At 36.3% G+C, this 22,481-nt stretch overlaps 1 protein-coding gene across 3 annotated transcripts in view; it reads right to left on the bottom strand.

Annotated features, from left to right (window-relative positions):
- Positions 1-22,481, bottom strand: part of LOC137049783 (kinesin-like protein KIF21A) — a 61,250-nt gene that overhangs the window by 8,761 nt on the left and 30,008 nt on the right. The window contains exons 7-29 of one of the 3 annotated variants that reach the window (XM_067428453.1): positions 21,706-21,821; positions 21,416-21,611; positions 20,994-21,183; positions 17,243-17,306; positions 16,953-17,156; positions 15,525-15,572; positions 14,080-14,155; positions 13,844-13,949; positions 13,453-13,641; positions 12,340-12,539; positions 12,128-12,235; positions 11,956-12,024; positions 10,316-10,461; positions 10,088-10,232; positions 9,741-9,935; positions 9,461-9,562; positions 8,051-8,216; positions 7,935-7,955; positions 6,484-6,541; positions 5,464-5,518; positions 4,368-4,570; positions 3,141-3,263; positions 174-310 (exon numbers count right to left, since the gene is read on the bottom strand). In XM_067428453.1, coding sequence (XP_067284554.1) covers positions 174-310; positions 3,141-3,263; positions 4,368-4,570; positions 5,464-5,518; positions 6,484-6,541; positions 7,935-7,955; positions 8,051-8,216; positions 9,461-9,562; positions 9,741-9,935; positions 10,088-10,232; positions 10,316-10,461; positions 11,956-12,024; positions 12,128-12,235; positions 12,340-12,539; positions 13,453-13,641; positions 13,844-13,949; positions 14,080-14,155; positions 15,525-15,572; positions 16,953-17,156; positions 17,243-17,306; positions 20,994-21,183; positions 21,416-21,611; positions 21,706-21,821 — 2,917 coding nt within the window. The remainder of the gene's footprint in view (positions 1-173; positions 311-3,140; positions 3,264-4,367; positions 4,571-5,463; positions 5,519-6,483; positions 6,542-7,934; positions 7,956-8,050; positions 8,217-9,460; positions 9,563-9,740; positions 9,936-10,087; positions 10,233-10,315; positions 10,462-11,955; positions 12,025-12,127; positions 12,236-12,339; positions 12,540-13,452; positions 13,642-13,843; positions 13,950-14,079; positions 14,156-15,524; positions 15,573-16,952; positions 17,157-17,242; positions 17,307-20,993; positions 21,184-21,415; positions 21,612-21,705; positions 21,822-22,481) is intronic. The other 2 variants (XM_067428455.1, XM_067428454.1) reach the window with 2 other exon arrangements.

Genomic DNA, 22,481 nt, shown 5'->3' on the forward strand with positions numbered 1-22,481 from the left:
CAACCATGTAATATGTAAGATAGTATATAGTCAGATGGTCATTATCAAATAAATGACCAGTTGAGATTGGACACCCCTAGTGAAGGGTTAATTATATGCTCCTTTATACTGAAGCAAATATCTGTTTATAAGGCTATGATTTTGATATAAAATAATAAAGATCACTGTCTGACCCTTTGAGCCGGTGAAGAGCAGATCATCAGTTGAGTCCACACACAGCAGGGCTTTGGTGTGACCCTCGGCCACGTGCACACACTGCAGTCTGGCCGCTCGACTGGAGCGGGATGCTTGAACTGGGCTTACCACACCTCTGGACCCAAAAACACAATAATAATGCATGAAATCCTCAATCGAATTAAATACAATGGCTCTGTTCCAAACCACAGTGATCAGCCTATCTAAACAGCACTTTCAGACACCAAAAGTTGTTCTAAAGGTGCGGTCATAATTGCCATCGTTCTGCGAGGTTTCGCGGCAAAATCCCTTCAATAGGAATCCACAGGAATAGAAATTCCGTGTGAGGGCGAAAGACGTTCAACCGCATGAAGCACAGCTCACATAACGCTTGCTTTTAAACCAAACAGCTTTCTGTAGTTCAGCGCGGAGAATCCACATTCTCAACATAAACGTATTGAAGTATTGGTAGTGGGAATCTTTCGCCCCCACGCAGATTGTTTGGACTTTCATTGAAATAACTGGATTTCGCCTGCAAAAATTCTTTTGAATCTGAATTTTCATGGATGAAATCCAGTCTTGTCGACAGGAATCTACACAGTCACACACTATTGACGGCACTCTACGGGGTTAGTTCACCCCAAAATGAAAATTATCCCATGATTTACTCCCCATCAAGCCATCCTAGGTGTATATGACTTTCTTCTTTAAGCCAAACACAATAAGAGTTAAATTAAAAAAAATTGCTTTCAAGCTTTATAATGGGGGTGAATTGTAAAATTTGTGTTTTGAAACCTAAAAAAAGCCCATCCATCCATCATAAAAGTAATCCATAGGGCTTCAGGGGGGTAATAAAGGCCTTCTGAAGCGAAGATAGCTTCTAGTAATGACCCTCCGTAAGTTCCAGCAGAAATAGTGACCTTCGACCCGACGAATGACGTAGGATGTAGGAGTAGTAAGCTTAGGTGAGAGTATAGGCCTCTCGCAGTTCAAACAAATAGGACTGGGCAACAAACTCAAGCTCCTCCAACATTTCTCTTTAAAAAAAGGTCAAATTTTATTAGGTCTTTATTTGTGATAAGTGTTGTATTTTTCTCTATTCTTTCCGTGTCCATCAATAAGTCATGTGTCGCAGGGCCGGCTCTAGCTCTTTGGTTGCCCTAGGCGAGATGGAGTTTTGCGCCCCCCACCCCAACCCCACCCCTCCCCGCTCCACTCCAATCCACTCACTTTTATCGTTTATTGAAAATAAATGCCTTTCCGATCTGATATGTGATGGTAAAAGGGAATAGAGCGAGTGTGGCAAAAGGCAGGGTCAAACTTCTGGTCGTTTTGCATCAAATCTTGATGCCATGCGTCTTACCATTACACTGTAAAGAATTTGGTGAACACAGCATATTTGTGTTTAATGTAAATAATATGGCATCTTTCGTTACTCGAGGGGCTTGTATAATCCGATGCCCACGTAAAGAGCGTTTGTAGGCTACTTTTCATAAATAACATACATACGTTATCTATATTTATAACGAACTGGACTTTTGATATTTAAATGACATCCATGTAGGTTATTGTATATATTGTCAGTGATGTTTGCAATACGTATAGTAATATGTAGAAAACTAGCAAGTGATAGCTTAGTGACAATATTAATAATATTTATAAAATAAATATTAGTAGATAAGATTGATAATACTAAGTAATTTTCTTTTTTGTTTGACAACTTATTGGCTGAGGTAAGTTCGATTTTCTTCATTTCTTTCTTTCTCTTTTTCCGTCCCTGTGCATCCGCAGGTTTAGACGCCTCATTTTTGATGAATGCGCAAGATGAGCACTTGCCTGACCTAACGCCTGAACTAATAATCAATAATCACCATCAATTCAATCTAATAATCAGGTTGATAAGTAATTAAACGTGTGGCTGAGGGGGCGCCCTATGATGATCATGTTTAATGAACATTATATTGTATTAATATAATGGGCGGCACTAGAGCGCGCTCGCGCCCCTAACACAATTGTCGCCCTAGGCAACCGCCTAGCTCGCCTATAGCAAACGCCCTGATGTGTCGGGTCAGAGGTCACTCTTCGGCTGGAACTAAACTCGTCTACAACCATTACCAGAAGCCAGTGATTATAGTTTATAAAGTTATACATATGGATATTTTTCTTACAAAAACACATAACTCCACTTCAGAAAGCCTTTATTTAACCCCTGAAGCCACGTAGATTACATTGATGATGGATTGATGTGCTTTTTTGAGCTTCAAAGTCTAAGGTACCATTTACTCCCTTTATTAAGCTTGGAAGTTTTAATATAAATTAAAGGATGTTTTAATATAACTCTGGCTGTTTTTGTCTAAAAGAAGAAAGGCATACACCTAGGATGGCTTGAGGATGAGTAAATCATGGGTTAATTTTCATTTCTAGGTGAACTAACCCTTTAAAAAGCTGGTAACAAAATGACACTGCCTTTTAAGATACCTATTTATGACCAATTTCTACAGCAGTAGTATTTATGGGTTGTAGTATTTATGACAAATAAAACATGTTTTGAAATGGAGAAAGCTCTTTATAAAACAACAACAACAACAAAAAAACAGCTACCAGCTAACTGACAAATATAGTCAAAACATGTGGAGATAATGCTAAAGTGTTTTTGTAATGCTAAGTGCTTTATAAAGAAGTTGCTATGTGGTTGTTCTAGGTTGTCGCTAAAGTGTTTTTTAGTATGTTGCTATGTGGTTCAAGGCTGTTTGAATGGTTGCTAGGGTCCTGCTATGTGGGGCAGCTAATGCTAATTATTGGTATTAGTATACTATAGATGCTTGCCTTAGTAAACGTTGTTCTTGCTCACTAAAAGACAGTATGGACATTCACTTTAGCAATACAAGAGATTAAGCACATCTGTAAACAAATTTAGCAAATATGTTTGTGAGGAGGAATGTGTGTAAAGCTAGCTGTTTTCTTACGGCTTGTCCAGGGTTCTGGCTCTGTCTACAGGGTTCTGGCTCCTGTCTTGAGCTCTTCTGCGGGTGAGAGGCGAGCGGTCCAGAAGCTTCTTTTCTGTAGCCGTGGGAGATCTGGCACTGGAGCTACACCGTAAACAAAAGCCAGTGCGACTTAAAAACATTGCATCAGACGTGACTGTAATGTTTATTAGAATGTGTCGTGATGAGCCATGATTATGATGAGCGTAGAATAAAGGATTAGAACATCAGAGGTTGAGGTGCAGGAGAGATGCCAGAGGAAATGTTAAAGTGATAATTCCCACCCTAAAAATGATCCCATGATTTACTCACCCTAAACCCATCCTAGGTGTATATGACATTCTTCTTTCAGACCAATACTATCAGTTCTATTAAAAAATGTCCAGGCTGATCCAAGCATTATAATGGCAGTGAATGGTAGCCCAAATTTTAAAGGCCAAAAAAAGTGCATCCATCCATTATAAAAGGGCAGTTAATAAAGGTCTTCTTAAAGCAAAGTGCTTGTTTAAGAAACATATCCACATTCAAAAATGTTACTTTATAAAAAATAAAAAATAAAATTATAAAGTAAAATATCTAGCTTCCAGTGGACCAACTTCCTTATTCAACTTACGAAGAAAGTGTAATGCCTCTCGCAGTTCAAAACACTTACACGACGTCCGATGTCATCATAGCGCCAGTTACACTTTTTTTCATACGCTTCAATGCGGAAGGAGGTCGACCGAAAGCTAGATGTTTTACTTTACAATGTGTTAAATATGCTATTTTTCTTACAAAACCCCATCGATTTGCTCCAGAATGCCTTTATTAAACCCCTGGAGCTGTATGGATTACTTTTATAAAGGATAGATACACTTTCTTGCAGCTTCAAATTTTGACCTGCCATTTACTCAAATTATAAAGCTTGAATTGAAAAAGCCAGGACATTTTTAATAGAACTCTGATTGTTGAAGAATGCCATATATACCTAGGATAGCTTGAGGGTGAGTAAATCATGGGGTAATAATTGTTTTGGGTGAACTAACCCTTTAAGGTGTTCAAAACAAAATGTGTTTTATAACTTGCAGAAACAAATTTGATTAGCCTTGTTCAAAATAATTTTTATATTCATGTCCTTTATCCTATAAATATAGGAAATGAAAAAATACATGTTTACATAATACAATCTTTTTTTTGTTCTTCTTTTAACCAAAACATACATTCACTTACACAGTATTTGTCTTGGATGCTAAGCTAGAGGAGAGGGCCATTGAGTCTCGGTCCCCTAAGAAGGGAACAGGGGCCGGTTCTTTATTTCCCTCAGGATTCTCCACTACAGGAAGTAGAGCGGCAGAGAAATCCTCTGGAGGGGCATCAGGGTCACCAGTATTGGCATACAACAGCTCCATTTGGGTGGTAGTTCTTCTGCGAGCCTGAAATATATTAAATCATATATTAAATCATATATTAAAACAAAATATTTGGACCTTATATAAAGCATACGTTAAATTAGAAATGAGGAAAAAGTCAGCATATTTTTTTATTTTTAACATACAATTTTTCCCTCAATGAAGATAATGAGGGCTGTTATCATTGTTTTTCTATGATAAACTGTTATCCTATAATAATCAATTAGTTGACGTCTAATTATGTGAACAATGCAGTAGGAAGTAAATAACAAAACCAAACAGGCTAACTTAAAAGATCAATGTGTTTTAGTGTTTGTGTGTATAAATACACAGTACTGTATACAGCATACTATTTTTAATGTTTTTGAAAGAGGTCTCTTATGCTCATCAAGCCTGCTTTTATTTGATCAAAAATACAGAAAAAAAACTGTAATATTGTAAGATATTTTTGCAATCTAAAATAATGTTTTTCTATTTAATATACTTTCAAAAAAAAATTAATTTATGTGATGCAAAAAATAAATAAATAAAAACTAGCATAATTTCTCCAGTATTCAGTGTCACATGATCTTTCAGAAATCATTGTAATATGCTGATTTAATATCAATGTTGGAAACAGTTGTGCTGTTTAATAGTTTTTGGAACCTGGGATACTTTTTTCAGGATATTTTGATGAATAAAAAAAAAATTAAAAAATACTAATAATTTATTTAAAATAGAAATATGTTCTAATAAATTGAATTACTATACATTTTAATCAATTTAACACATAATTGCTGAATAAAAGTATTCATTTCTTTAAAAAAAAGTATTATGTGTATATATTTGAATAGTAGTGTATATATAGTAGTATATATTTTAAATAACTTTTATTCATCAAAGAATCGTGACAAAAGTGTTACTTTTGTCTATTTTACCTTATTTCTGGCTTTGGTGTCTCCGCAAAGTTTCATGAGATCTGAAGCCAAACAACTGCAAGAGACAGAGAAACATTTTGGCATTAGACTAAAATGTTAAACGTTTATAACAAAATGACAAGTTCCTGAAAGACACTGACAATGACTGAAATGCACATAGGGGCCGAATAACCCTTTGCTAATTTAAAGGTGCACTATGCAACTTTCCGTCCACTAGAGGTCGCCTATTTAAAACCAATGCGTAGTTTGAGGACGCAAAGTTTGAGCGCAGCATCTTGGGACATGTGGTCTTCACCTCACAGCCGGTGGAAAATAGGACTCGGGCAGAAATCACGTTCATGCATGCGGTTATTAACGTTACTGTAGTGTGAAGCAGAGCAGGACCGAGTGCTGTGGAGCTGAGCACAGCTGCTGGAACGATTGTTAAACAAATACCCGCCTCGCAAGCACCTGGACTTTTATTATGACGGGACGGGACACATTTGCCGGGCACCTGCACTGATCCGCTCTTCCGGTTATGATTATGAGGTAATGGAGCTCTGTTTATCATATTAGATACATTTAAGTGTGTTTAAAATGATGTTATGACGTTACTCCGTGCGTTCACTTGTTCACACTGCTAAGAGAAAAGCACTCGTGCCAAGTAAAACCCGAAACCGAGGGTAACACAGATATGACACAATTGACAGGCGTCTTCCTCAAACAATATGCTGAAACGTCCCGGTCCTTAGTTAAAATAGCAATTTTCTCACAATTTACAAATAGTTGGAAACATTTGGGATATTGTAGGTACTCAACTGAACAAAATATATAACACCGGCCTAGTGGTTTTTGGATATTTTACTGCAAAAATACTACATAGTGTACCTTTCAGCAATTTCAAAGGTAGATTAAATGACCCTTCACCAAATGACTCCATCAGATCAATAACAGAATCAGTTGACTGTGTCTTATAGATGAAAGGACATAAAGACTAAATTCAATTTATAGAACTTTATTGGCCTGACTGTAGTGCTTTACCTTTTTTCTGTGGCTGGACTCTGCGCTGATTCATCACTGCTGCTTTCATCACCGTTCTCTGAGCAAACACACACACACACACACTTCAACATCAGAAACACTGATGTTCTCTCAATTGAGCTTGTCAGTATGATGGCAGTGAACATTATCATTCAAGCGACATGCGTCATAGTGTTGTTATCATCACAACCCTGAATTCAACAGAACTAAAAGAGAGGCGTGTTCAGTCTACAGCATTAGGGATGCAAACACATTTTTGCAGGATACATAGTCACTATGACATATTTGAAACAGAAAACTAGTAATGTATGGACATTAATGTAGTTTGGCTGCATTTTCTCCATGTTTATCATATAGATCCATCATCCATTTTTTACCAAGTAGATTTAAAATGTGACAAAAATGCTTACAGCAAGAAGAAATGATAATAATAATTAAATAATCTTGGCATGTTGGTTACCTGTCTTTTTTCTTTTGAGTAAACACAGAAGAATGACAGTATTTAATAATAATTTAAATGTATATGCAACACTAAACATCATATGCACAGTTTAAACATTATACACCGTTTTTACACTGATAAAGTAACATGACTGACTTGGCTGAATTTTAAATGTGCTAATGATAATCATACTTATTAATATGCTATTAAAATATCACAAGGAGTGGCATTGAAGCTTGGAACAATTTAATTGTGTTTATATATATATATATATATAATAACATATTATATTAATTATTATTCATATATTTGTAATATTTACAATGCAGTTTAATATATATATATATATATATATATATATATATATATATATATATATATATATATATATATATATATATATATATATATATATATATATATATATATATATTAACATTAGTTAATGTATTAACTAACATGAACTAACCATGAGCAATAAAATGTGTTAATCTTTGTTAATGTTAGTTATTTTTTTTAAAAACAGCTGTTTATTTTTTTCATGTTAGTTCACAGTGGATTAACTAATATTAACAAATACAACATTTTAATAATGTATTGGTACATGTTGCAATTAACATGAACAAAGATTAATAAATGCTGTAGAAGTGCATTTCATTATTAGCTAATTACTAATGTTAACTAATGAAACCTTACTGTACAGCAATACCATTATTATTATTATTATACAGTAGCCTATAATACTGGGTCTAGGGCTGAATCTAACACTATCACAAACTAATAACAGCTGGAAGTCTACTTCTACATCCGCCATGGGTCTTTATTGGAAGCTCTTGAGAGATCTTAAGGACTTTTACAGTTGATACTTCAGCTGAAAGGCATGTTCTTCAAAGAGTAAAGGCCACAGGGGGGTTTAGGCAAGACCCATGCAGCTCTACGCTATTGTTACTGTCTGTTAGTCTGAGGGAGACACATGCACTGGTGGACAGCTCTAAATGCCTCTACTTACCCGATGGCACGTTACCTAGTTCTGTTTGAATTCAGGCAACAAAAAGACAAAAGCGAATCAAAAATCAAACTTAAAAAGGAACGAGTCTAGAGAAGAAAAAACAAGCAGTGTCGGACCTTGGAGAGCGTTCCCGAGCAGAGCGTCCAGCTCAGGGTTGAGCTCAGCTTTCTCCTTGAGCATGTGGAAGAGCAGTTGGTTCTGCGTGGCGCTGTTTATCTCCGTCTGTTTCAAACGGCCCTCCATCACTTTGATCTGAGACTCCTTCTGTGCAGCTTGAAAGCCCTAAGAACGATGTTATACAGTGAAACGTTTCTGGGTGAGAAAATAATATAAAGCGGAAATATTATAGCACTTTATAGGTGATTCAAGAAATCCAGATGGAGAAAAAAGTCTTGGCCTACATTATTAAATGTTCAGTTGCAACTGAAAATGGGTCAAACTATGGATGTAAAATGTGACCTTAAAATTTATCTCAAATTTAAAATCAGAGATTATTGTTTAAAGGGGTAGTTCACCCAAAAATGAAAATTAGCCCATGAATCATTGCATTTGTGAGAGAAAAATATCCATATTTAAAACTTTTTTTTAATTAAGGTTCCGGCCGATCGCCTTCCGTGGAAAAGTGTTGAAAGTGCCTTCTCGGAGTTCAAGATGCGTACGCAATGTCTGACGAGTGTACCTGGTAGTGTAAGCCTTTGAACTGCTGAGGCACTTTCAACACTTTTTCCATAAACTGAATACAGAAGGCGAACGGCCGAAACTCTACTTTATAACGTTTTAAATAAGGATGTTTTTCTTACACAAACGCATCAATTCACTTTTAAAGGCCTTTATTAACCTCCCAGAGCTGTGTGGAGCACATTATTTGACGGACAGATGCATTTTTATGGACTTCAAAAACAGAGCAACAATCCTTGACATTATAAAGCTTGGATTAGCCAGGACTTTTTTTTAATATAACTCAACTTTTATTCATCTGAAAGAAGAATTTCATATACACCTAGGATGACTTGAGGGTGAGTAAATTATTGGCTAATTTTTGGGTGAACTAAGCCTGATGATAATCATGCTACCACTGAATTAAGGATACACCCATATAGATATTTTGGCTGATAACTATGTCCAACAATTATTACAAAATAAACTTGTGGTTAAAAGAAGGCAAAAAAGAAAAACTAAAACTTAAACATAAAACATGTTTACAGTATCAGGGTGCATCCAAGGCTATATTATATTATATTATATTATATTATATTATATTATATTATATTATATTTATATATATATATATATATATATATATATATATATATATATATATATATATATATATATATATATATATATATATATATATATATATACACAATATATTGTGTAAATAAAAAGACACTCAAATTACCTAAAACCAACAAGCCAAATGATAATAATTTATGCAAATCTGTTAAATTGCTAATACTGACCAGTGATTTCTAATATATTGAGCAGCTCTAATTCCAAAATGAAAATCTTCTAAGCTCCAGTACCTTATTGATGGCCATTGACAGGAAGTGGTCGAGAAGGACACGGGCCTCAGATAGTGTGCACGAGCTGATCACAACAGAGACGTCCACTGTATCTCCCTCCTCCTACAGTGAAGAACGGATAGACAATGTTTTTGAGACAATGAATCAAACATTTCTGACCCACACAAAATATTTTTCTCATTATAAACAGGGTCTGCTGCTAGATTGTTATTATTATTTTTCAGTATGTATTATTAGGGTATGATACTGTCTGACATCATTTCCTGTTTCAAACAAGTACCTTGGCCTCTTCCATCTGCATGATGTTGGCCTGGCAGTCGGCGATGCTGTCGTTGATGTAGTCGATGTTGGCGGTCAGCGACTCCATCTCTTCGTTAAGAGAGACGACGGTCCTGTCGGCATCCGTGTCCTCGCTGGCGATCTTGTCCCTCTTTTTCGTCACCTTCTCTCTGCGTTTGGTCAACTCCTCGCGTTGCTGTACGCACAGAATTAAGCGAATGAATGAACTCGATCTCGAATTTGCTTAAAATGAAAATGAATCATAATACTTTTCCTCAAACTCTTTAGCCGAAGTAAGTGGTCATTGATGGCTGTGAAACAAATAATTTTTCAGTCATTCTCAGTTACCTTAAGTAGGCGGATCATCTCGGCCTCCATGTTGGAGATGGTCATCCTCTGCATGATGATGTCACTAATGTGACGCTCTAGCGACTGCCATTTGGCCCGTGCTGTTCTAGTAAAGTACACTCCTCGTGTTCTCGTCTGGTACCTTCTTGAATACAAATATTATAACCACATCAGTTACTCAATCACTCATGAGCCAACCCATCTGAAACGAAACGTCACACAAGTTACCTCGTCCCATTATAAGTCATGGCCCCGGCGGTTTGTGGTCGGGTGGGAGCTGTACGGGATGAAGACTCCTGCAAAGGCTCTGGTAAACTGATCTTACGGTTGACCTTGCCTGATGCTGGTCGCACTTGGCGCCTCAGGGCAGATATCTGATTCAAAGTAGCAGGGGAAAAAAAAAAATCTTAATATTTTTTTCTCAAGGTTTTATACTGTGAATGATTAAAGGGTTAGTACACCCTAAAGTTAAAATGATGTGATCATTTACTCATGCTCATGTCATTCCAAACCCATAACACTATGCTAAAACTCTCTCTGAGAGTTAATATCTAAGGCCATGTGTCCATCAAAGCATTTTTAGTCACCTGAAAGTGCCTTGCAGTGGGCGCTTGAGACCTCTTTGACAGCGCAGCATTTTGTTCAGATGAGACTCTTTATGTGTGCTATGATGCGATATTATATATGATGCGAGTCCCCCTTCGGAAATCGGGTCTCATTTAGGACCCAGAGTGATCCCATTACTTCAACGGACTTATAATCGGTAGCATTTTTAGCGCCAGATTACAATTCCTGAAAAATCATGTCATTATGATTTATATTATTTAAAATGCGCTATAATGACCATTAATGGGAATGTATTTTAAACTAAATGGTTTATATACTAGTATAGGTTGTGAAATCTAGAATTTCTCATTCTTACCATTTTTAGTTAGCATACATACTAGCATAGCATACATCTACCAGATTAGCCTGCTAGCATAGTTTATACACCATGCATTGTATTAATGCATGTAATAAAATAAGTGTTAAATGTCCAAATATTTCAGCTATATAACTGTGTAATATATTTGTAATATTATTAGTGTCATTTTTCTTATTATTATTAATAGGTTATCTAATGGAAGATATTACATTATATTAGGTATGTCATGGTATACAGTATTTTTTATTTGTTATTTACATTCTACATTAAATTACACATATTACTGTGATTAAACTGAAAATGTACTGTTTGCCTCCCATACAGTTCCCAATTACATGTTTCAAATGAATGATGTTTGGCTGTGTACTTTTGATCAGGCATTACCGCTTGGGTCCTAAAGGAGACCCAATTCCTGGGGGGACTCGATTTATCATGACAACGGAAATAGCCGCGGAACTGTCACTAGTATCCGATTTCGCGAATAGATTGTTCCTGAATATAAAAATGTTGTCACAATGTAACATACATGCTCTGGCTTTTATTTCTAGTTTTGAATTAAGACTTGCGCTTGTTATTGTCATATGTTATCAAGCGGAATGTCATGGTTGGTTGGTGTGGGGTTTGTCCCGTCCCTCCTTCACTGTGATTGGACGGCTGGGTAAAAAGAGACAGTGATGAGCGCTGCGTTTTACCCAAAGTTAAATATTCTTCAAATTCCGGCGACTGGTAAAAAAAATGGTGAGGGGTCAGCATGAAATTGACGCTTTTGCCGTTTTAAAAGTGTGATGCTCATATTGAAAACGATTGGAAAAATAGGCTAGCTTCAAGGGGAAAAATACTTTGGTGGACACAACCTCAATACTTAATCCAAAAAGCTACAACCATCAAACCAGTGCTTTTGTTACAAAAAGAGTAGTTTTTTTCCCAAATAATCCTTTTTCACCTCCTCTGTCCTCCTGCGTAGAACAAGCTCCTGCTGTCTCTTTTGAGCCTCAAGCTGCCTTAGTTGGTGCTAAACGAGACAAGAAAGACAAAAAATGAGGAGAGAATAAGAAGTGACTGTGTCTGAGATTATCCCATAATTCTCTGGGGCTGTTCAGGGTGCAGTGTGTCACCTCCTGTTTGCGCTGGTCTTTCTTAAGCGTGGCGATCTCTCGGTTGCGCCGGGTCTCTGTGACTCGGTTCCTCTCCTGCTGTTCCTTCATCTGTTTCATCAGACCAACCTGAGCTCAACAGATAACAGCAATGAGACACTACACCGATGCTTGCCCAGATCAGCTTCAACTGCCCTTTAGTATGACCAAAAGTAAAAAATACACAAATGTACCTTGGTTTTCTTCATCTCTGTCACTTCCTGCTGTAGTTTCCGTAGCTGTTTCTCGTACTGTGACTGGTTCTTCAGCAGGCGTGCGTGCTCCTTCTGTGCAGACTGCAGTTTCTGCAGCTCCTTGTTCATAGAGTTGAGCTTCTTCTCGTATTCTGATTTAATCTTCTTTGCTTTCTCCTCCGTACATGTCTCCACTGAGCCTGCACAGAAAGGTGATCTCAACTTTCGACTTTTAAGTAGCAAATTTACGCTTCTACAGTTGTGCTGCAGTGCCACTTACTCTGTGCTTACAGTTTGCTTTAAGTTATTTTTGTATTATTATTACTTGTGCATTTGTATTTTCATTCAAACTGTTTCCAAAACAAACCAGAAGAGGGCAGTAGAGATGTACTTAAAGATTAAGGTTCTAGGAGCATAATTTCATGTACACTATACCAGTCAAAAGTTTGGAATAATTATGATTTTGTAATGTTTTTCAAAGTCACTCACCAAGGCTGCATTTATTTGATGAAAAATGAAGTAAAAACAGTAACATTGTGAAATATTTGATTACAATTTAAAATAACATTTTCTCTTGTAATATACTGTATTTTAAAATGTAATCTATTCTGTGACAAAGCAACTATTACTCGCATGAACCTTCAGAAAACACCCAGATTCAGTGTGCAGTAATTTTTTATACTTGTCAATGTTGAAAACATTTTTTCAGTCTGCTTAACATTTTTTTGTAAACTGTGATACAGTACTGCTAAAAAGTTTTGGGGGAAAAAATTAAATTGCTCAGTGACTGTAAATACATGTATAATGTTGTAAAAGATTTCAAATAAATACTGTTCTTTTGAACTTACATAAGTCAAAGAATCCTGAAAAAATATTGCATGGTTTCCAAGTATTAAGCAGAATTTTTTTTTATTTTTAATAGTAATAATATTAAATAATATTACTGTTTTACTGTATTTTTGACAAATAAATTCAAACTTGGTGAGCATAAGAGGCCCATTTCAAAACATTAAAAAAATCCAAATTTCTTCCAAAATTTTGAAGATTTTGTGAAGTGCTCATTACTCGCATATTAATATACATTACTTAGTTGTGTATGAGTGTGTGTTGTACCCATGTTATGCAGTACGCGGTCTCTCTCCAGCTGTGTGTCTCTGATTTTGCTCTGCAGCATCATGAGTTTCTGCTCATACTGTTGTTTGAGCGTGTGCAGACGTCTCTGACTGTTCTCCAGTTCATCAATCAGCCGCTGTTTGATGGCGATCTCACACGTGATGTTGGCCAGATCCGCCTGGAAGTCTTCTGTCAACACAGAAAATGAACAGAATGGAGGTTGTTTTTTATTCAATAATATAAACAGAATTGCAAGATGTAAACTTGTATTTGCGAGAAAAAAGTGAATCTCAATTATCCTTGACATTGTTTTTATTCTGTGGCGCAAACAAGCTTCAATTTTTTTTAAAAAGAAGACCTGACCGATAGAAATTAAATGCAGGATTTTTACCTTTTTCCTCCAGCTCAGAGTCAGACTCATCAGAGCTGTCCACTTCTATCTCATCCTCCTCTTCCTCAACCTCGGCTTCCTCGCCTTCATCATGATCACTCCCATCCTATAGAAGCATTGGCATTATTAGAAGCAATGCCTTGTAGAATTCCAGAGACACTACTACTGTACTACTACTAAAAAATACTATTTTAGTCAGCATATCTTTTGAACACACAAGAAAGAGTTTAACTTACAATATCTGGCTCTTCATTGGCTCTCTCGGAGGCCTCTTTATCCTGCTCGTTATCTGGCCCCTCCTCCTTTATGACACTGTATGAGAGAAAAATATCATAAAAACCTATATCACGTCAAATTTAATAAGAGGCAACCCCTATAGTGCCGCCATTTACCTAAAGACCTCATGGAATTGTTGACAATCACATTTGCTTTGCAGTGTTGATGTATATCTATTGTGAGTCCAAAACTTTGATTTAGATTGCATGGGGCATTTAAATCACAAGATTCCAATACCTTTTAATAACTGATTAAATAATTAAAGGTTAGTGAATTAGTTGCACTTTATTATAGGCTACTGTTAAACTCTGAAGCGTCATCACATTAATCAAACGTGAGTTGATTACAAATCTTGAAGTGCAAAAAGGATAAAATCCAACAGAATGGAAGAGAACTCTAAAGCTTTGTTCCAAACCTTAGTGAGCTACCTACTTAGACAGCATTTTAAGGCAACATAGACGAGCTCCCAAAAGAGTAGGTACCATAAAAATACTGCATAATTATGAGATACGTTTCTTTGACTGAAATTTAGGGCAAAACCATTTATACTTCATGGACTTAGTAGAGCATCAAAACATTAGCCTAGCAACATGCTAACGTTAGCCTGAGAAAATATCTACTATAATACTTAGATGACACTCAAAGTTGATAAGAATAAGTACAAATAGTTCAATCTGATTACAAATGCAGTGTTCTACTCTACTTTTGTACCTTTTATTGTTGTTGTTTTATTAACAAATTATTAGCTTAGCAATATGCTAACATCACACTTCACTCAAGGAGCATTATGTAGTGCCCCAAAACAGCTCAGACTCCTGAGGGTTATGTTTGAAATCATCCACTTATTCACCCTTAAAGGTGCAATGAGCAAACTTTAGCAGCATTTAGCAACCACCCACCACTCACCCCTCCCTTTCGAGGCAAATAGAGAAGCTATGGTGGCCGACACAGGACAAAGATGTCGTTGTCTGAAACAGCAGAGAGTAGCTAGCGCTCTTTAGAGTTTGTCCATTTAGGGCTACTGTAGAAACATGGCGGCGCAAAACTGAGATTTCGCTGTAAGGGGACCCATGGTGAATGTAGATAGAAATGGCTCATTCTAAGGTGATAACAACATAATAGTTAATTATTTAAGGTCTTTATACACCACTGAAAACATAGTTATGTATATTATATTGCATTTCTGTCAATTGAGCCTCATAAAAACTACACACTGCACCTTTAAGGTAGCTGACTACATAGACAGCTCTCTAGGTTTTGAAACAGATTCACAGACTCTAAACCTTCAAACCATTGACGTTTATCGTGTTATAGAGAAAAGAAAAGGAAAGTACAATGGGTCAACTTTTCCATGGTGCGCAGACTACGGTTAGTGGAGCAACAGCATTTAATGACATTCTCCAACCTGGCATTCTCAAGATCTTCATGAGCACCTTCATCCATCAGCTGAAGCCTTCAAGAGTGAATGGGTTTGGTGGGGGTGAGGTGCGAGTAAGAGGAACCACGGTTCCAAAGATGACAGTAAAGAAGAACATGTGAGGAACAGGAATACTTGAAAAATCATATACTTTAAGGTTTTGTTTTTTTATAAAAGAATTTGATGTAAACAGACAGGCATGACATATTTTTGTAGGCCAAAACCCAGAAACAAGTTGGCAGTCTAGCACTTTCTGTTCCATTATCATGAAGTCAATTGGTTTTTGAATGGGTTTTTAGTTAAATGTCTGAAATATGGTGTGTGGTTAACACAAGCTCAAAATATATTTTCATTAAATGGGACAATATTTGTGCTCTAAGACCTAAGATACACAAGTAATACCCCATTGTGACTTTTTGAATGTCTTGAAAAAGGCAATTTCTAACAAGTGGCTAAATGGGACTAAAGAGGGACATTAAACAAAATCATGTCGAACATCTACTAAATTCATCTACTCACCAGTCCACTTTTACAGTCTTGTGTTTATACTCACGCTTTTGCAAGGCATTTTACCTCAAACTTTTTAGGGAAAATGTTTTTCAAATAAAGATTGAAGGAGTTGTCAGAAGCTTAACGGTGGTGATGCTGAAGTCATGTGACCATCGTGTTGTTTGTTTATAGCCTATGTGCAGCTTTGTACTACTAGCAATTGTATTTGGGCTTCAAAATTAATTAAAATTAAAGATTGCCATGACAAAACAAAACGTGTAAGACTCTTTTATTGGTAAAAGAGCTTATTTTCTGCAATAATTTAAAAGCCAATGGATGAAGTCTATTGGGTTTTTGTTGAGAAAACAAGGATGAACTTCCGGGTTGGCCTACAAAAATACGTAATTTCTGCTGCACTATATAGTCATTAAAGCTATTTCAACTAATATTGTAGCCATAAAACGCTTAAAACAAACAAAAATATTTACGAGCACAATTACCGGGGGTTGTACTACATTACCCAGAATTCTATAGTGAGATCGACCAATCAGAGAAAATGTGGACTCCAATGAATCACTGAAAATAACAAAAAAAATTACACTCTCAAACAACCTGTGATTTCTTTTCTTTTTTTAACCCAGGGTATCTGACTTAACCAAGCTGACAAATGCATGCGAGTGAAAAGGTCAGGGAAGAAAAAAGATGGACAGCCACGCATGAGTGCATTTGTTTTACAACCTTTTTCAAATGTTTCCTATTGGGAACTTATCAACAATGAGGATGCCCGTAGGGAAGCATTGAAATTGTACACCATATATTTGAGGCATACACCAGAACAAACCCTGACACACCCTCCTTTGTCGAAGGAGAAAAAGGAAATCCGATGTTTCTCAATGACATGGTTAAGCAGCAATGTCAGTAGCTTACCTCTTCTTTTTCTTCTTCTCCTTTTTCTTCAGTTTCTCCAGGTCTTTCTTTGCGATCTCGATGATGTCTGCGGCATCTTTTTCAGGTGCAATGTGGCCGGGGGTGATGGAGGTCGGGCCGGTGTAAAATGAGGAGCGGGTAGAGGCGCGGGACAGGTTCTTCCGCAGGTTTTCATTCACAGATTCACTCTCCAGTAGCTTTGCCCTGAAGACCACACAACCGACAAACATTACACACAGAGAAGTTTAAGAACTTCTGAGATATGGGTGTGTTGTGTTTGCATGCATTACCTGAGCTCCTCAATCTCTTTGATGTAATTGTGGATCATGTTTCCAATCTCTTCACTTCCCTCACCTGCAAAAAAAAAAAAATGTGTGGGTTATTAAATTGTAATGACATTTTTTGTTTGGGCACATAAAACAGTGAACATAATACAGTGCAGGGAAATAATCCATCTTGTGTAGGTGAGTCATATTTTTTGTTCCATTTCATCAAAAGTCGATAAAAGAAAGCTTTGAAAAGGAAGTTGTCCACTTTTCAGAAGATCAAACTAAATATAATGAAGGTTTATTTTTTCTGAGTATTCAACCCTGATACTAACCTGGTTTACAACCCTGTTAACAAAATTTCCCTGATAACAATTAAAACCAAATTAATATGTATTTGACGTTTTCTGGTGGTAAGCATTAAAAAAATAGAATGTAAACAAAACAACAGAATGGGTAACAGGGATGCTGTTTGGGATTACCTGCTGCATTATAGTTATTGATATGCATATTTTTCAATATTAAAAATATACATTTGATAATTTTTCTTAAAACAATTTGGATATCACTGTCAAATGACTGAACATAACAAATGTAGTCAGTATTGTGAGCAATTTTATGCACTTCCCATCATGAAAGAGTCCAAATAATGTTACACCATTCACAATTTGCAATAAGGTTTCAACTGAAACATTAGTTTGGTTTGGTTTGACATAAACTAACAATGGACAATACTTTTGAAGCAATTATTAAACTATTTAAATGTTAATCTCTTTTAAGATCAAAAGATGTACTGTATCTGTTAACATTATTTAATCCAGTGTGAACTAACACAAAAGTTAATGAATTAACATTAATAAAGGCAAATAAACGTATTAAAAAACATATCATTCATTGTTAGTTTGTTAGTACATTAACTAATGTTAACAAATGTGGCATCGTTACACCTTGATTGTCACAATTTTGAAGAATATTCCATTTGTTAATAGGACAAGTCATGTGCTAACAGGGTTGCACCAAATTACCAGAAAGCTAAATATTATGTTTGGCATTTAACGTGTATAAAATTTGTTATGTCTCTTACTATGTATTAGCATTATTATTACTAGTTTACCTAAAATATCTGATATTTAATTTATCCAGTGTATAGCGTTAATTCTGGCAGGTCACATTAGTAAAGCTCACATCAGATGACTGTTGGCTGATCACATCTACCAATAGGAATATGACATCTATTAAAGCATACATACTACTGTATATAAGCTCCTTCGGTATTAGCAGCAGGTAGTGATAGTGTTAACAGGAAAATAATGCAACATTCACGAGTTTGTGTGCCCATATAATCTTAGTGAAAGTGGTAAACAGATTTGGCTTGCTGTCTGCTATAGAGGGGCTCGGAGAGGATATTCTACCCGAGCTCCGATTGCCCCCCTATAACAGGCAAATTGAATGAATAAAATAATGAATGAATGAGTCATTTATATTGCGCTTTCATATGTACTACTGTACACCCAAAGCGCTTTACACTCATGTCAGGGATCTCTCCTCAACCACCACCAATGTGGTGTACAAAAGGAGGAGCAGGGGAGGAGGAGGGATGCTTCAGGAACCAAAAAGGGGAAGAGGTAAGCTGCTGGTTTTATACCTTGGTATTAATTGAAAGATTAGATGGGCGTACTCCTCCCGAAATTACGTTTATTAACTTCACTAATTTGATTCGGCTGTACAGAGCCACTCTGGAGAAAACAGTAATGTTATCAGCTCACTTCAATTGTCATATAGCAACAATATGGGCAGATCAGTAATTTAGTTGTTATAGTTAATTTAGTTTAGTAATTACATTCATTTGGATATTTAGTTGAAATTTTAGTGTCCCCAGCTAACACGTAAACATTATGGGAAGCACCCTACCTACAGGATTTAAACTTGTTGGCTGAAGACCCAAATTTGGTTTGAAGATGAAAAACATACCAAGCACAATGTTCTCTCACAATTCCTGTTTTCTAACCCTTGTGGCTGTCAGAGCAGTAACGAAAGCTGATGTTCTCTTAGTTTTTCTCCGTCATTGGCGGGCGTGTTTATATGTAAATTACGTGAGCTTATTTCCTCCATTAGAGTGAAAGATCTAAAAAAGGCCATACATGTACCCATCTATACTGCCGTGCAAAGGCAAAAGGCCGTAACTTCGTTTTTGGTCGAAAATGAGTTATTGACATTTTTGGGACTTTCAAGACCTCCTTTATCATGTGGATAAATATCGTTAGTCAATTATGTTGTTTTTTCGAGAAAATGATGGATTGTCTGAACAGTAACTTCCAAAAGCCCAGGAGAAACCAAGGCAGAACACCGTAACAGCAGTTACCGCTCTTTGCCTTGGTTTTAGAACACTCAAACTGAGTTACGGTACTCTGCCTTTGTTTAGCCATGCGTCTAAATTAAGTTACGGTACCGACATGCAGTTATGGTGTCCCGCCTTTGTATTAATGTCTATTAAAGTTTGCCGCGTTTGAGTTACGGTGTAGCCTGTGTACTGTCATACATGTTTTCATAATGCAGAATATTCTCTCAGCGCGCTGTCAGGCAGTCTGGGGCTGCCCACTGCACGAGTGTGTGTAGGCTACTCGAATGCAGTGACAGTGTGCGATCACGCATACAATCAGTAGGCTAGTAACAGTTCGCAATTATATCCATATATCCTACCTTTTCTTGTAAACCCGATAAAATCCATGCCAATGAACGTCATCGGAGATGTTTAATCCACAAGCATTCTGAGAATTATTCCTGTCGTTCACATCAATCTAAAAGTTGTCCTTTAGGCTAGGCGATTTTCATTCAAAGATGTAAAAGTATAAGCTATGTAGCCTATTGTATCTTTTTTTACTAGATAAAAACATTAAAAACATATTGCAATAAATAATTACTCTGTTTAGCCTATGAATGGGCAATCCGATCCAGTCAGCGCTGTCATTAGCCAAAATATAATAGCGTGATAGCCAAACTTAACCCTTGATTAACCAGCGGCACTGTTTGCTATTTGTCTTATTTATCACATGCATTTTTACAAGATTTTTTATTTGTTCTATTTTTTATATCTTTGCATTATATATGCAAATGTTTACTCATTAGAAATAATCTTATCTTGTTCATATAATTCAGTGTCACCTATCAACCTGTAAGTTTTGCTGCACACCAATGAAGATTCTCTTTACTAGAGGTATTGTGTCCTTAATAATAAGAAGATGGCTATAATTAATTGTAAATCATCCCAAATAAATGCCATGATCATTAGATTTTATAAAGGTGTTACTATATTGATTTTGCAAATGGTGATCAGCAACCAAATATTGATAATATGGAAGTTACTGCCTTTTGCCTTGGCATGACTCCACATTTTTTGCAGACAATACAAAGGCAGAGTGCAGTAACTTCAAAATAGGGGTCAAAAGTCAAGTTTGAGTAAAAAAAAAGTGTATGTAGATACTTGTCATTACTAAAACATCTAAATGCCAGATTTCCAGTGTCCTACCTATAACTAATTTGGCTGGACAACAAAAAATCTTTAAAGTCATTTTTCTCAGTTCCACACTCCAGTGAGTTAAGGTATTTTGCCTTTGTAGGGCAGTATAGACCCTCCCCTTGAAGAAATCAGGACAGAAGTGGTTGAAATTGGACAAAAGAGGTGGATTAAAACACTGAGTGTAAATGGGAATGTGCCTCTATCATTTACTTGTGATCCGATTGACCAAAACACATCTTGTTCCCAGTGAGCGAGTACCTGATCTGGCGAGGGTCTGGTTGGCCTGGTCGCTCAGTAGCTGAGTGAGCCTGGCTCTCTGGGCGTCGATGGTTTCCTGCATTGCCTTCACTCGTACACGCAGGTTATTGTTTTCTGTCTGCAACATGGAATTCTCATGCACCATATCATTGATGCTTTCCAGTCCATCCTCGCCAACCATGCGCTTGCCCTGTTTCAAAAATAAATATATAAAATTAAACATATTATTTGATGTTATAATTAGGTTAATTAAAATGTAAATATTGTTACAAATAATAATTTGAATTTAAATTGGGAAAACTAAGTTCCTATATTATATTATATCATATTATATAAACAAAATAATCTTCTCAGATCACATAAAACATCAAATTCTGACGCAAACATGAAGTTAAATAAAACTAAACAATCGCAGCACAAACCGTCTTGTACTCCATGAGCTCCATTTGCAGTCGGGCGATCTCTGTTCTCAGAGCGCTGATCTGCTGACTGGCCCGGTCCTGGTTCACCATCACTTTGTTCTTGATGTTACGGGCTCGGTTCGCGTACTTCAGCGTGTTCAGGGTCTCCATGAAGTCTCTGTCTGACGGACTGATGCAGGCGATCATTGTCGTCTGACTGGAGGTCACAAAGGAGAGGCAAGGTTTGAAAAAAAGCAGAAACGCCTGGATTTGCACCTAATAAATTGTCTAAAAAGATGGGGAAAATGTACCTGTTTCCTCCCAGGGAATCTTGAAGCAGGCGAGTGAGTTTGGAGTCACGGTAAGGCACATGTGTGGAGCGTTTGCTCCTGTCTCCCAGAGCGCTGATCACATTGCCCAGCGCTAACTTTACCACCACAAAACAAAGACAAAATGATTAGTTATCAGTGGTGTTACCGGCCAAATATACAGTAAATGACTCACATTAAAAGAATTGTTCATTCGTAAATACATATAATGTTATTTAACTTTGCGGCCATTTAGTTCCAAACCTGTATGCGGTTATCTTTTTTTTCCCTTTTTTTTTTATGGAACACAAAAGTACAATTGCTATTTGGTTCTTTCTATTCAATGGCACATGGCAGTCTGTCAAGCTCTAAAAAATACACTATACATTCTGATAGTCTTTGTAGTGTCATTTTGAATTTCTTTTTAGAGACTGATAAACTTTCGGAAAGAGCTGCATGAAGATTCTTATTCATATTCCACAGAAAAAAATAACAGCAATTCGTTTAGGGCAATGCGATTAATCGAAATAAAACTGAAATTGTGAAATGGCTTAGTCCAATTATTAAATCACAAATGATGCTTCAAAATAAAAAGTGGATGGTTTAACATTTTAAAATTAAGAAATTAACACATTTTTATTATTATTATTATTATTATTATTATTATTATATTTCACTTAAATACTATTTTTTTACAGTAAAATATTTAATATAGTCAATTAATATAGACATTTTTATTTTATTTTTTTATAATTGTATTTCACATTCACAATTTTTGT

This window comes from Pseudorasbora parva, chromosome 20, assembly GCF_024679245.1.
Source record: "Pseudorasbora parva isolate DD20220531a chromosome 20, ASM2467924v1, whole genome shotgun sequence".
NCBI lineage: Eukaryota > Metazoa > Chordata > Actinopteri > Cypriniformes > Gobionidae > Pseudorasbora > Pseudorasbora parva.